Consider the following 14,096-nt stretch of genomic DNA (forward strand, 5'->3'; position numbering starts at 1 on the left):
GATACTTCATTTGATCCTCACACCCACCCTGGGAGAGAGGTGCTATTATCCTAATTTTGCAGTTGAGTAAACTGAGGCTTGGTAACTTGCCCAAGATCACAGAGCTACTCAGTGCTGAATCCAAATTTGAATTGGAGTCTCACTGACTCCAAGTGCAATGCTCCATCCACTGCGCCCCCTAGCCGCCTCTAGAGAGGCTCCATTCTGTGGACTAAAGGCCTTCTAGTCTGGCCCTTTTTACATTTCAAAGGTACCAAAGCAGCACTCAGGCCATGCATCTATTTTTCCTAACTCACACCAGGACTAGGCCCACTTATTTTTTCCAATCATATCTAAAGCATAGTACCCAGAACCAGAGTACTCCAGCAGAAAAAGCCTTGCTGATACAACCAGCTTGAAAACCTCACACACAAGATAACAATGTGGTAGCTTCTGTTTTTATCATGGATATCAGAAATCTCCCAATTGTTAAAACAAGAGAGCTCAGAAAGCTCTAGGCATATGGGGGGGGGGGGAAATCTACTGGAAAAGAAAAAATTCAGCTTTGTCTCTAGTGGGTATGGAGCTTTTGGCCAGAGAAATACGAGAAGGTATCCAAAGTAAGAAAAAAAGGAAGCAATTAGAATTAATAAAAAAAAGTCATGCTGGTCATAGAGATTCCTTCTTTAGATCCTCACAAAGAAAACATTCAACAGCAGCTTCTCTATCCTCTGACATTTGGCAAGGATCGGCCAAGTGAGGGAACGCTGGCCAAGTCCCTCCTCAGACAAACCTGGCTCTTGTATTAAATTCCTAGTTTAGGCTGTAAAAAGGCCTAGTGTCCAGGCCTAGGGAGGTAAAAGTCCCTGCTTTACCCTAGACAGTCCACATCTGGGGTGCTATATTCAGTTACACCCAAAGAAGAACAATCTATGGAGTGGGGGTGTTTAGAATGGAGAAGACTAAGGAGAGAGAATATGAAAACTGTCTTCATATCGTTGAAGGAAATCCCTGGAAAAGGGACTACACATGCTATGGCTGGCCCAGAGGACCAAAGAGGTAGGTGAATAGATAAAAGCAAGCTAGCATTTATGCTATTTGCTCCTCACAAAGGCCCTATGAAGTAGATGCTATTACCTCCATTTTACAGATAAGAAAACTGAGGCTGAGAGGTTAAGTGAATTGCCCACAAGCACACAGCTACTAAGGGTCTGAGACAGGATATGAATTCAGGTCTTCCTGACTCCAAGCCCAGGCTTCTAGTCACTGTATCACAACTAGATGCCTAATAAGAATGAGAAATGGAAGACAAAGTTGCAAAGAGGCAAATTTAGACCCGATGTAAGGAAAAACTCTCTAATGATTCTAAAAGTTATTTAAAAGTAGAATGATTCCTCAAGAGTTAAAGGTTCCCCCTCCTTGGAAGTCTTGAAGCAAACACTGGGGGTATAACCACTTGGGAGGGGGATGTTGTGGAGGGAATTCCTGCACAGGGACAGATGAGGCAGGAGTTGATGGGCTCCGACATCCCTTCCAACTCTGTGATGGTCCTTTCTGAAGACTGTTGACTGTCTCAATTTCAACTGAACACAAGCATCTTGTCTACAAAACAAATGTTAATGAGATTTCTTTATCCCCCCATCAATGAGAAGGCAACAGTGGTAGAAATTGTTTTTAACCTCTTTTAACATAGAGTTTTTTGTTTCCTCTACCTCAGATGCCAGTGTTAGTCTCTGGGTAATAGTTCTCTCAGACAAATAGCTAGTTAGTATAATGCTACTGCATAATCTCAGTTACATAGTAGATCCCTTATAAAAACTGTTCAAGGAGGAATTAATATTCTATTACTACCTTATCCATCTCTCTTCACAGACCACATAACTGCTCCCTCCCGATATTCACCCCGAGTCTCTCAAGCTGTAAAGGGTACATGCAGTACATGGGAAAGCAGCGGCAGGTTCACCAGTAAAGACACCACAGCGCCCCTTGGCTTTCCCTCCTTTTTTAGAAGGCAGTGGTTTTTCCACACACAACACTTATGACTTTCTATAGAACTTAATCCTTATAATAAAGCTGAGTCACAACAGACTTTTTAACTGTACAATCATTTCCAAGGAATAAAGAAATTTATATTTAAGCCTCTTTTTCTTTAGTTTTCTAAACCATGCCCACATAAGCAAAGCTAGTCAGGTGACAGAATAGCTTCACTGGACCTGAGAAAGCACCTGAGGGCTCTGAGGCAGGTGTTGTAACTCTGTATTTGATAGGAAGCAAGGACTAAGATGAGTTTAGGAAAAAAAAAAGTACATCCAAAGTCACAAGTTGTATTTTTTATTTTTTTTTAAAAAAGGAACTACTTCATACTCCTTAAAAAAACTGTGTTAAAAAACACCACTGATGTCACAAGCTCTTTATGAACATACTATGCATTTTAAAGTACACTTATGAAGTGCTTTTCACCTTTAAAATGCTATGAAAAATTCACCAATTACTTTATTTTAAAAACAGTATTTCATGTGAAAACTTCCTTTCATTAGCTTGTAGTCAAAATTATAAATAACCCAAGCAGAAAAAGCCACACTATGAACAAGGGGTGAGTGCAGACATAAGCAACTCCATTTTGTACACAAAGTTCCGGCCTTCCATCTTACTCCACTGAACTTCCTTGAATGGTCCACGGAGATGGTTCCACTTCCAATCCTGCAGCACGTCACTTTTGGGGAGGTCCTTGCACTGACTTCGGGGAAACTGTACCATGACCTTGCTGCCACTCTCAGGGCCATTACGTACTGAGGACATAAACAACGTTCATGAGAATACCAGCAGCAGCAACATTTTCTGTATTGTACATGCAGGGGTAGTGTTCCTAGTTAAGTACTATATAAAAAGTGGACAATAATAAACAAGCCAATAAAAGGTACATTTTCTATGTATTTTCAAAATCTCCAACTAAAAAAGTTTATAGTAACAATCTAAAAAATATAGAATTACTGTAGAAAAAGCCAGAGTATTAAACAAGAGTATAAAATGTAAAAGAAATCATTGTAAGTTAATTGAAAGGATTAATGTTAGTGAATACACTTTCTTAAAAATTGTAAAGGCAAAAGCATGGCTAAAGGGGTCTGGTTTTACTATATAAGGTAAAGTTATTTGTAGTTTTTTAACTAAATGTGTACTCTTAGAGTAGATGGTTTCTAGTGTTTGGAAACCTTAATGAGGTTTCACTCTGTTCAGAGAAGAAGAAGGCATTTAAAAATTTATGTCACTAAAGAATTAAATGGAAAACATTAATGGGCACATAGCCTGATGCTGGTGGGGAGAGCCCAAGCAATGACCAACACTTTGATACTCTGTCACACACTAATGCAGAAACTGGAAATGATCATTGTGAAGTTAAAATGGGTCTAAGAAGTCAGCAATTTATTTCTTTCTTAGTCATGGGACTGGAACCAATATTCCTCTGCACTTATCCAGCAACACAAACTTAAAGTCAAACACTCAGCCTTAGAAAGAGCCACCACTGCAGGAAAAAGACAATATTGATTACATTTAATATAATGCCTCCTAAAGAAAAGAGACTTTAAAAGATAGACTAGGTGGCTAGAGAAATATAGGAATATTTAAGAAATGCTTGGCAACATAACAAAGTTAGACTTTTACCTAAAGTCGCCTATAACAATTATTACCTGAAATAGCGTAGTCACCACTTGGTGATGCCACAGTTATGGCTGACGCATTGCCAATGCTCTCCACTGGGCCAAGTCCTGCGTGATTACTGAAACTAAGAACTTGCCATCCCATCACCTTGGCTAGCTGCTGAACTGCATGCACCTGATGCTGGGACATCTATAGCGGAGGAGAGGAAAGAAAGAAGACAGTAATAATTGGAGTTAATGTTTATTTTACTTTTGGCTTTGAAAAACCGCTTGCTAGGCACCACACAAAGCCAGCTAACACAAAAGGCTATTCCTGGGAATCCAACATAAAAGGCCCTTGTTTCTGGGAATCTAAAATTGAAGATGGATGATGACGAGGACAAATTAAAGCACCTACAGTGATAACCACTGAACAAGTAAATCCAGTGAGCAAAAAATGATGCTATACATCATCCTTCACTCCACTCAGCAACTGTTGCTCTGCCTGGTGAAATCCACCGAACTAGAGGCATCTCCCAGGGCATCTAACCTTATCACCATGCTGCTAACTCCAGCCTTGAGGACGCCACCTCCCTCGGCCTCCTCTCCTTTCTAACTGGAGGGCCAGAGGGCCAGAGTAATGCCTTCCATTACTAATGGAGGGCAGAAACCGGACTTTGGATCACTCTATTCTGTATCTGCTGCTTTGCTGGGTTTCAACTCCTCAGAATAAGATGCCCCTAAGCCAGGTACCACCTGATCTCCCCCCGCCTCCATTAAATTGAGGGTAGGGGCTGTCTTTTTTGTTAACTGTATCTCCAGTGCTTATAAGTATGGTGCCTGGCATACATGTTTATAGAAGGCATATTTACTGGACTGGATGGATGTTATATATAAACAAGGGGTTGAAAAAAGTCCAGCTTTTATTTCTGGGAGCTCCATATATTTGATGATACCATTTTTAAATCTCACACATCTCTCAAATAATCTTTTATTTCCTTTTTCCAACCCTAAAACAAAAAGTCTTGAAAAATTACTCCACTCCCACCCCATATCCTGATAGCGGATAACCTAGCCTTGTATTTCACCATGAAGGGAAAGACTGAAGTGAGTTTCCTCACTTACTCTACCATTCCACAAATGTATGTCAATGATTCAAAATTCCTACTATATGAATAATCTCCTCCTGAAACTTCAAAAAATAAGAGGCATTTGCCATTCTCGGAACCTATTCCATATCTTAAACAGAAAACTCAGTTTATCAAACTCCTGGATCAATTATTAGGTTATAAATGTGTGGTAGGAACATGTAGTAAGTCATTAAATCTAAAGAAAACATGATTGGCTGAAATACATCATACGCAATTTTTAGTAAAAGATTAAATTCAAGTTGAGAGTTTCCAGAAACAATTAGCTAACATAATGGTACTTCATATGTATCTATAACTATGAAGGTCATAGCCCAGAGGAAGTTGTATGACTGCCCATTAAAGACCTTACAGATGAGATACCTGCTTTCGGGTAGGGGTTAGACTAGATTATCTTTGAGCTTCCAGCTCTAAGAGTCTATAACTCTATAATTCATAGCAGTAAATTGGCTGGAATTAGTTTAAGTTTACAAAGAAACAACTTGAAACTAGGTCCTGCCCAACCTGGTCTCCTAACTGCACTTTAAACATAAATTTTGCAAGAAAATGAGATTTAGTATCTTCAGTGCAAATTTTCTAAACCTTTCCATGGAGAACTACATGTACCTGGAAGGTGATAATTAAAGAAAAGAATAATTTAATAATAAATGTATTGTTAGAGTGGTGCTCTACTGGAAACTTATTCTCATGTTAAATTATGTCTTTTCTATTACCACATTTAAGAAGTTAACTTTCATCCGAAATATGTACATTTCCTTGATTTTACATGCATAACAATGCTGAATGTCTCCACTGATTTTCCTCAAAAGGAACATTTCTAAATGTCAGTTTTCTCATCTGTCCAATTTTCTTAGACTGAGTGGGGAAAGCACTTTGTAAATCTTAAAGTATTATTGATGAGTTAGCATTTCATTCCTCACAACAGCTGTTTTTTCTTCTTTCTTCTTATCACCAGTTTACCTCCATCCACCATTATGAGAGCATATAACCTGGCCTTGCACTTCACTGGGAAGGTCAGGGCTCCCACTCCACAAACCTTCTCAGTATTATCATTCTCATTCCCCTCCTGTTCTCCATTCCTTCCAATTATGATCCTGCACCCTTAATATGAGGTCATCTAACAATCACACCCTCCCTTTCATGCATTTGCAATCTCTGCCTTGCCACTGGCTCCTTCCCATATGCCTATAGATATGCACATGCCCCCAGTCCTACAAGCAACTTCCACAGACCATTTTATCCCATTCAGCTACAATTCTAATTCCCCTTACTCCTAATTTACCACCAAATTTCTTGAAATAGTTCATTTCCTGTTCTCTCCTCAATCCTGTAATTTATGCTCCCACCTGTTTCCTGAAACTGCTCTTTCTGTGATCACCAATGACCTTCAAACCACCATACTGAATGCTTCTCTCAGTGCTCATCTTCCTTAAGGCCTCAGTCTTAATACTCTTACTTTCTCTTCCTTCAGTTTCAGAAACTCCATACTATCTAGGCTCTCTTCCTGTCTGTCTAGCCAGCCTTCATGTCTCATCACCTTCTTGACTTCCTAATGTTTGTTCTCTAAGAGTTGTCCTTTGCCCTCCTCTCTTCTCCCAGGGGAACTTCATTCACTTCACTTATTTAACTACCACCTCTACATAGATGACCTCCAAACCTACATGTCCAGCCCTAACTAGCATTTTTAGCTCCAAATCATCATCTCCAACCGCCTACAGGACAAATCCTTGTAGATTACCTCAAACTATATCTATCTAGATCTAAACAGATAGATAGCAAACTAAACCCATCATCTTTCCACCAAACCTGTTCCTCTTGATTTCACTACTTCTCTCTGTGGTATCACCATTGACCACATTTTCTCATTTCACAGGCCTTTCTAATTCTTCCTTTTGCCTCAAACTCTTATATCCTATCAGGAACTAAATCATGTTTGTCCCTGATCTGCTAAATCTCCGTCTTCTACCCTTCTCTCTTCCCATTACTACACTAGATTAGGAGTAAGGAAGATCCTCTTCCTGAGTTCAAATCTGGCCGCAGATATTTACTAGCTGTGTGACCCTGGACAAGTCATTTAACCCTGTTTGCCTCAGTTTCCTCATCTGTAAAACGAGCTGGAGAAGGAAATGGCAAGCCACTCCAGTACCTTTGCCAAGAAAACCCCAAATGGGGTCACAGAGAGTCAAACATGACCTAAATGACTGAACAACAAAGTTTAGGCCCCCTGTACTACAACACCCTTACAGGTCTTCCCACTTTCTCCCCATTCCAAGCCATCCTTCATGCCACTACCAAAATAATCTCTAAAATACAGGTCCAGTTATGTCACTGCTTGAAAATCTCCAGTGACTCCCTTCTACCTCCCAAACTGAATATGAGTCTGCTCTCCAAATATGCAAACCTAAGCCTCTGTACCTTTGATTAAGCCATTCCTTATGATTAGAATGTTCTTCCTCCTCATCCTTTATTTTTTGCACTGTCTGCCAATTCATTAAAACCCAACTCAAAGCTATATCCTCTAGAAAGCTTTCCTTAATTCCTCTGCTTGGTACACTCTCCCCACTCTGACCTCCCAGGGACTTTGTAGTTCTCAAAATACATTTACCATGTCATAGTGCCTATTGTCCCCATCTGTATCATCCCTCTTTCTAGACAACAAGTTTCACTATGGCAAGCATAGTGTCTTATCTAAAATTTAACCCTAAGTGCCTAGCAGAATGCTCAGCAAACAACAGATGTTCAGTAAATATTTGAAATTCAAATTAATTATTATTTGTAATTTGAAATTATCTGTTGCATTTTAAATTCTAACACTGATAATTATAGTCAACTAATCTATGAAATATATACGAGAGGAATGCAATCCAACAATGTAGGTGGTGTCTTGAGTTTCAAAAGCTACCTTAACAGGACAGTACCTGAGACAGAAGAAAATCCTGTAACTCTTGTTCTTGATGGGACAATGTAATTACTCTTCCATCCCTGTGTACAACTCTGATCTGTTCAACTCCAATGTTCAATTGCAGCTGAATGGACCTTCATAAGAGATACCATACAAATAAGAAACATTCAAACTTACAGTATACACAGTCTTTTAATAAGAAAAACACACAGAAAAATTTTACAAGCTTTTCTTGTATTAAATCTTAATTATCAAGGCATTTGAAAATCAGGATTTCTTCAATGACTAATATGACAGAATAAGTTCATTAACTTAGGGCAAATCAAATAGAATTTTGGTCTCCTCTGTGTATGTAGAATTATAGATATATGTAATATGTTCAATGAACATGATGTGGCATATCATCTTTTTCTGGATGTTCCTAATCTGCAATATAAGACATGAGTCACAAAATCTAAGCTCTAAAACTCCAGTCCTGTGCAATTTTAATCAACAAATGCATACAAATAAAGAACAAATGATGTTTAATCCCTAGTTTGCCAGAGCTGGCATTTACTTCTTTAGTTTTAGATTAGGAGAAAGTATTTTAAAATAAGATAACATATAACAACTGGAATAAATTATTGAGACGAGTTAAAAAAAGCAAAGGATTATGTGAATTATAATTTCAAAATACTCCAAATTAAGTGAATTAAAAAGGCCAGCATTTTATCAGTTAGTTGACTTCATTTTTCAAAAACTGAAATGCTTTTTGGGTGAATTTTATCCAGTAGATCAGTCTACTGCTTCCAGGCAAATCTAACTATAGACTTACTGGTCAAGGGATACACAGTTCCCAAAAAATGCAAACTACTACCACTCTTACGAAAAATTGCTCCAATTCACTAATAATAGAAACCTTGCAGTCATCCTCTCAGTAAAGATGACTGTTTTTTGGTCCAGCCCTGTTAATTTCACTGATCTAGAGAATCCCTGGTGAAGAAACATCCTATGCCAATACAAACAACTGTTCTATAGCTCACACAGTCAGAAAGATGATTGATGCACTGAAAAGTAGTCAACAAAAATTCATTAAGTGTCTACTTTGTGCCAGACACCATGCTAAATGGAGAAGATACAAAAAGACAGTCCTTTCTCTCAAGGACTCACAATCTGATGGGAGAGACAATAAAATATGTACAAAAAAGCTAGAAACAGGATAAGTAGAAAATATTTACAGAGGGAAGATATTAGCATTAATAAGGATCAGGAAGAGCATCTTGTAGAAGATGGGACTTTAGCTGGGACTTGCAGGAGGCTCAGGAAGCACAGGAAGCACAGGAAGCCAGGAGGTAGAGATGAGGAGAGAGAAAAAAATTTTTTAAAAAAGAAAGAAAAATGACCCATATGTACAAAAATATTTATATCAGTTCTTTTAGTGGTGGCATAAAACTGGATACTGAGGGACTAACCATCAATTGGGGAATGGCTAAACAAGTTGTGGTAGGTGACTGTGATGGAATACTATTGTCCTTATAAGAAATGATGAGATGTTGTCAGAAAAATCTCTAAAGGTTTACATGAACTGATGCAAAGTGAAATGAGCAGAACCAGAAGAACACTGTACATAGTAACACCCATACTGTATAATGATCTACTATGAATAACTTAGTGATTCTTAGCAAAACAATGATCCAAGACAATTCTGAAGGACTTATGATGAAGGGTGATGCCCAGCTCCAAAGAAAGAACTGGTGGAGCCTGAATGAAGACTCGTTTTCTTTATTTTTCTTGTGTTTTTTTTTTAAGTCTGTATTTTCTTTCACAGCATGACTTACATGGAAATGTATTTTGCACGAGTACACATGTATAACATGTCAAATTGTTGTTGTTTGTCCTTCATTCTCAAAGAAGACCATGACATCAGGAATGTGACGCATGACATGCAAGGGAATTGGATTTAAGTGAGAGAGAGAGAGAGAGAGAGAGAGAGAGACTGACCCCGACCATAGCACTTTTTGTAACAGCAAAAAATTGCAAACAAAAGGGGTTCCCATTGACTGGGGAAGGGTTTAACAAACTATGACATATGAATGTAATGCAATATTACTGTACCATAAGAAATAATGAATATGAAGAATTCAAAGAAACATGGGAAGACTTGTATAAATAGACAACAAGTGAAGGGGAACATTATACATACAATGACTCTATTAATGTAAATAAAAGCAACACTAATATGCAGCTAATTTCAGATTAAATGCAAAGACCAATCCACTCCAGAGGACAGCAGGTAAAGCACATATCCTTCCTACTGGTAGAATGGCGGGGGATTACAGGTGTAGAATGCTATATTTGCAATTGTGCCTGATCACTGTGTAGATTAGTCTTGTTTACTGTTTTACTTTGTTATAAAGAAAGGTTCAATGTTCACAGAAGAGAAGGAACCAAAGGAAGAATGACTAAAATGGGGGCGAAAGCACCTACAAAGCATCAATAAAACTTTTCGAAAAGAAGAAAAGTGCTTATTTGGACCAGCCGATCTTGCTCTCAGTCCTTGAAAATACTCTAACCTTTAACACATAATAACTTAAGCAACGCTAAGTGTTAATTTGCCTAAAGCCAAACACTTCCAATAGATTAAAAAACTACAATGATGGTACCCATTCACCAAGTCACATCAACATGTAAAAACAATTGAACAAATTAATGTAGAATATTATCACGATACTTACTTGCATATCTGTTCATAGCCTTGAGACGTTATTAAAACTTTCACACTGGATTCATAAACATCATTTATGTTTGACCAATGAGCTTGTATCTGAGGATCCTCAATACGACTTGCTAAGGTATCAATAGTCTGGGCAGTTCTTTTAAAGAAAAGATTTAAAAATTTTAAAAGTCATCACCTCAAATATGTAACTGATTTATATCTCACGAATGGTTTTATTTTGGTGTTTCAAGTAACAATAATCAGGACATACACATGTTTAGAGCAAAGTAAGATTCAATTTTGAGGAATTTTTCCTTCATTGTAATGAAATTATCACATATTCCAAAAGTACTTCTTAAATGATCAGAGGAATGTTGTTGTTATTCACTCTGTTCAAAATAAGTTAGAACTAGAGATTTTAAAAGCTTCATGTTTAGTCATTCATTCAACAAATACTTTAAGTGCCTACTAGAAGTAGCACAGTGTGTTAGACATTGGGAAAATACAAAGACAAATAAAAACCAGTCCTTGCAATCAAAGGACTTAAAATTGAGTAGTGGTAATAAGATATGAACACAGTCAAATCTAATATACAATAGAATATAAATACAAAAAAAAGGAGTACAAAGTGCTTAGATTAGGGAGTGATCACTTGCAGCCTGGCAGAATAAGGAAAGGCTTCATGGAGAAAGTGTCTGTATTTGAGAAGGGCCTTGAAAAATAGCTAGGTTATTTTTAGATAGAGATGGGAAAAGAGACTACCCAAGATAACAGAGAACAACTCGAGCAAAGGTGAAGAGATGGGAAAGGACTGAAGACTATAGATGTCTTGCCAGAGCAGAGTACATTAAGTATGAGATAAAGCTGGGAAAGTAGATCTGGACTAAATCATGGAGGGCTTTGAATGCCAGACCATGAAACCTAGACTTACCTGGGAGGTAACAGTGACTATGGGAGAGTTTTGATCATTTGAGTGACACGATCAGAGCAGTGCTTTAGGCATATTAATCTGGCAATAATATGCAAATTAGATTAGAGGAGCAAAATGGATGGAAGAGGGCTATCACAATAAATGAGGCAGAACATAGTAAAGATCTGAACTAGAATGGCAGCAGACTAGTTACAAGGTAATGGCCCAAGAGATGTTATGAAAATACAATCACAGGCTCAGATTCAATCTAGCTCAGCAGACTGAGTGTGGCCCGCTTGTGAAAACAAGCATCACAAATAAGACTACCCATTATGGCGAATCCTTGGTAACCTTTGTCTTCTCCTTTGGCTGAGAATAAAAAATAGAATCACAGGACTTGCTGACTTGCTCAATGAGTGAAATGAAAGGGAGAAGCCGAAGATAACTAAGAGGTTAGGAGTATTGATCAGAACAAAAATAGTGCCACTGAGACACTGGGGAATCAGGAAGAGAAGTGGGTTAGTGGGAGATGATTCATTCCATTTTAGCCATGCTCTCTGACGTTCCAAGATAGCCAACATGGCTAGAAAAGGACCGTGAGCACAACCCCTAAGCTATCTAAAAATATTAATTAACTGGGTAGGGTAAAACCAAAAACTTAAAGACCTCTGGCTATGATTTGCCTGACCCTAGCTGCACTTTTAATGGAAGTTAAGGGCAAAAATCAGAAAGGATACGGGGACCTAAGGACAGCACAGATACAGAGGTTTGGAAACAAGGTAAAAGGTTACGGGGCTCATTTGCTTACAATACTTCTGCTTTAGTCTTGTATCCTTTACTCCTGTTCTTGATGTTGTTTTCACATGTGAAAATCTTGCTTCTTCCAAACACAAAAACTATCAGAATCGAGCCCCTCTTTCCAAAACACTATGTCCTTCAAAGACTGTAATAACAACCAAGAATTTGAATGGCGCAAATGATCCTTACTTCTAGCCTACTCATTTCCCATGGAAAATACTCAGGTGCAACCAAGAGCTTGTAAAGCTATTCTTAATGCCTTCATATTAATAAGAAGTACATAAATGCCAAATGCTAAGACCTTCCCTAACGTGCCCTCTTCATTTAGCTGCCAGGCCAGCTACAGAACAAAGGATGCCAGTTTTAATTCAATTCAACAAGCCTTCATAGTCCCTAGTATGTGAAAGGCATGGTGAGGATGAAGAAGAAAGGAAACAGTCTTTTCCCTCATGGGGTTTAGTTCTACTAAAAGGAAACAATAGCTACAAAGTCAAGTAAACATAAAGCACAAGTAAAGTAATTTCAGGGAAGAGTAGGAAGCTAACAACCGGGGCATCAAGAACACAGCATCTGAGCTGGACCTTAAAGGGAACTGGGGATTCTGAAATTTCTCAAAGGAACAGGGGCATTCTGAGCATGGCAGACAACTTCTTGTCTAAGACCTTAGGGCGATGTGCTACTATGGCAACAAGGACAACAAAATGATAGACGTTATCAGGAAACATTACTTCCCTTATGCAAAACCACAGCACACCTCTGCGTAAAATGTGGAAGATCAGAGGTCAGCCCATCTCACTAAAGACATAACAGAAATTATAAAATTCAGAGAAAGGCAATTAAGATGACTGAAGGGCATGGGGCTACTATGAAATGAACTAAAATTAGGATTCTTTAGCCCGAAAAGATGAAAATTGAGAACCAAATGAGAAAACCCTTTGAAAGGTGAACAAGATAAATTTATGACTGATAGAAAGAAGTACTTAACAACTGCTCAGTGCGAATGGACGATGAGCTTACGGCATTTACTTCCCCTAGGAGACGGAAAAGGCTGAAAGTATCAACAGCTACAAAACAGGCTTAAAGGAGTTCATGAATAATGGCTCCCCAATGGCTAGGGATAAATTTCAGATCTGTTGGGGCTAACAGTGGGAAGGACAACTGCGTCTTCCCACATGTCCCTCACTGTCATGGTCAGAAGCAGAATATTGTGGTGCATGGACCACAGAAGTAATTCCATGGAGGGCACTGTCTCAGTTTTAAAACTGGTTTGCAAAACAAGAACTTAGATGAATCCAGTGTATCAATGTGAACCATCCACTGCAGCTTACTTCCTATATCTCAAGGAGAGAAAGCGTGCCAAAAAGTGAAGCTATGTGAAATAACTGACAAAGAAAATACAACGAGCTGATATGTTATATCTAAACTATAAATATACTACACCCCCCCCTGAAAAGCAAGATGATCACAACTTGAAAGAAAAAAGTACCTGCTTCTGAGAAAAATATGCTTTGCTTGCTTAATAATTTTCTCCAGGAGCCCTTCACTGGATTGTAAAGAGTTGATTTCATTCTTATCAAAAGCTTGAGGTCCCGACAATCTCATTCTCTTGTGGCCAAAAGGCGCACTAGCTGGATGTGGCATCGTTGTAGAACTCAAGGTCTGCTTGTGAAACTGGAAGAAGAAAGCCAATGCAAGTGTTAAAAGTTACTTAATGTGCACCAATTCACCCAATGATTAAAAGCTGACAATGTACATATTGTTACCGCCTATGAAAAACACAATTCTATGAATTAGATAGTACAAGTATGCTCACTCCCATTTGTACAAATGAGGAAACTGAAATTCAGAGACATTAAGTGATTTATCCAGTCACAAAACTAGTAAAGTGCAAAGCCAGAACTTGAACCCAGGTCTCCTGATTATATATTAAGCACTCTTTCCACTGTACCATTCTGACTGAACATACAGATGAAATCCACATCAGAACCAAGATATACATTAACAGCTAAAAAGTCATGCACAATGTGGG

The 14,096-nt window shown here is 38.4% G+C and overlaps 1 protein-coding gene across 1 annotated transcript in view; it reads right to left on the reverse strand.

Moving 5' to 3' along the window:
• Nucleotides 1-2,294: 2,294 nt before the first annotated feature.
• The window catches only part of MED17 (mediator complex subunit 17), a 28,442-nt gene continuing 16,640 nt past the window's right edge, over nucleotides 2,295-14,096 (reverse strand). The window contains exons 8-12 of the mRNA XM_036747638.1: nucleotides 13,554-13,738; nucleotides 10,379-10,516; nucleotides 7,681-7,798; nucleotides 3,666-3,825; nucleotides 2,295-2,768 (exon numbers count right to left, since the gene is read on the reverse strand). Of these exons, the coding sequence (XP_036603533.1) occupies nucleotides 2,560-2,768; nucleotides 3,666-3,825; nucleotides 7,681-7,798; nucleotides 10,379-10,516; nucleotides 13,554-13,738 (810 nt within the window). The 3' untranslated portion in view covers nucleotides 2,295-2,559. The remainder of the gene's footprint in view (nucleotides 2,769-3,665; nucleotides 3,826-7,680; nucleotides 7,799-10,378; nucleotides 10,517-13,553; nucleotides 13,739-14,096) is intronic.

Source organism: Trichosurus vulpecula, chromosome 2 (assembly GCF_011100635.1).
Source record: "Trichosurus vulpecula isolate mTriVul1 chromosome 2, mTriVul1.pri, whole genome shotgun sequence".
NCBI classification, from domain to species: Eukaryota; Metazoa; Chordata; class Mammalia; order Diprotodontia; family Phalangeridae; genus Trichosurus; species Trichosurus vulpecula.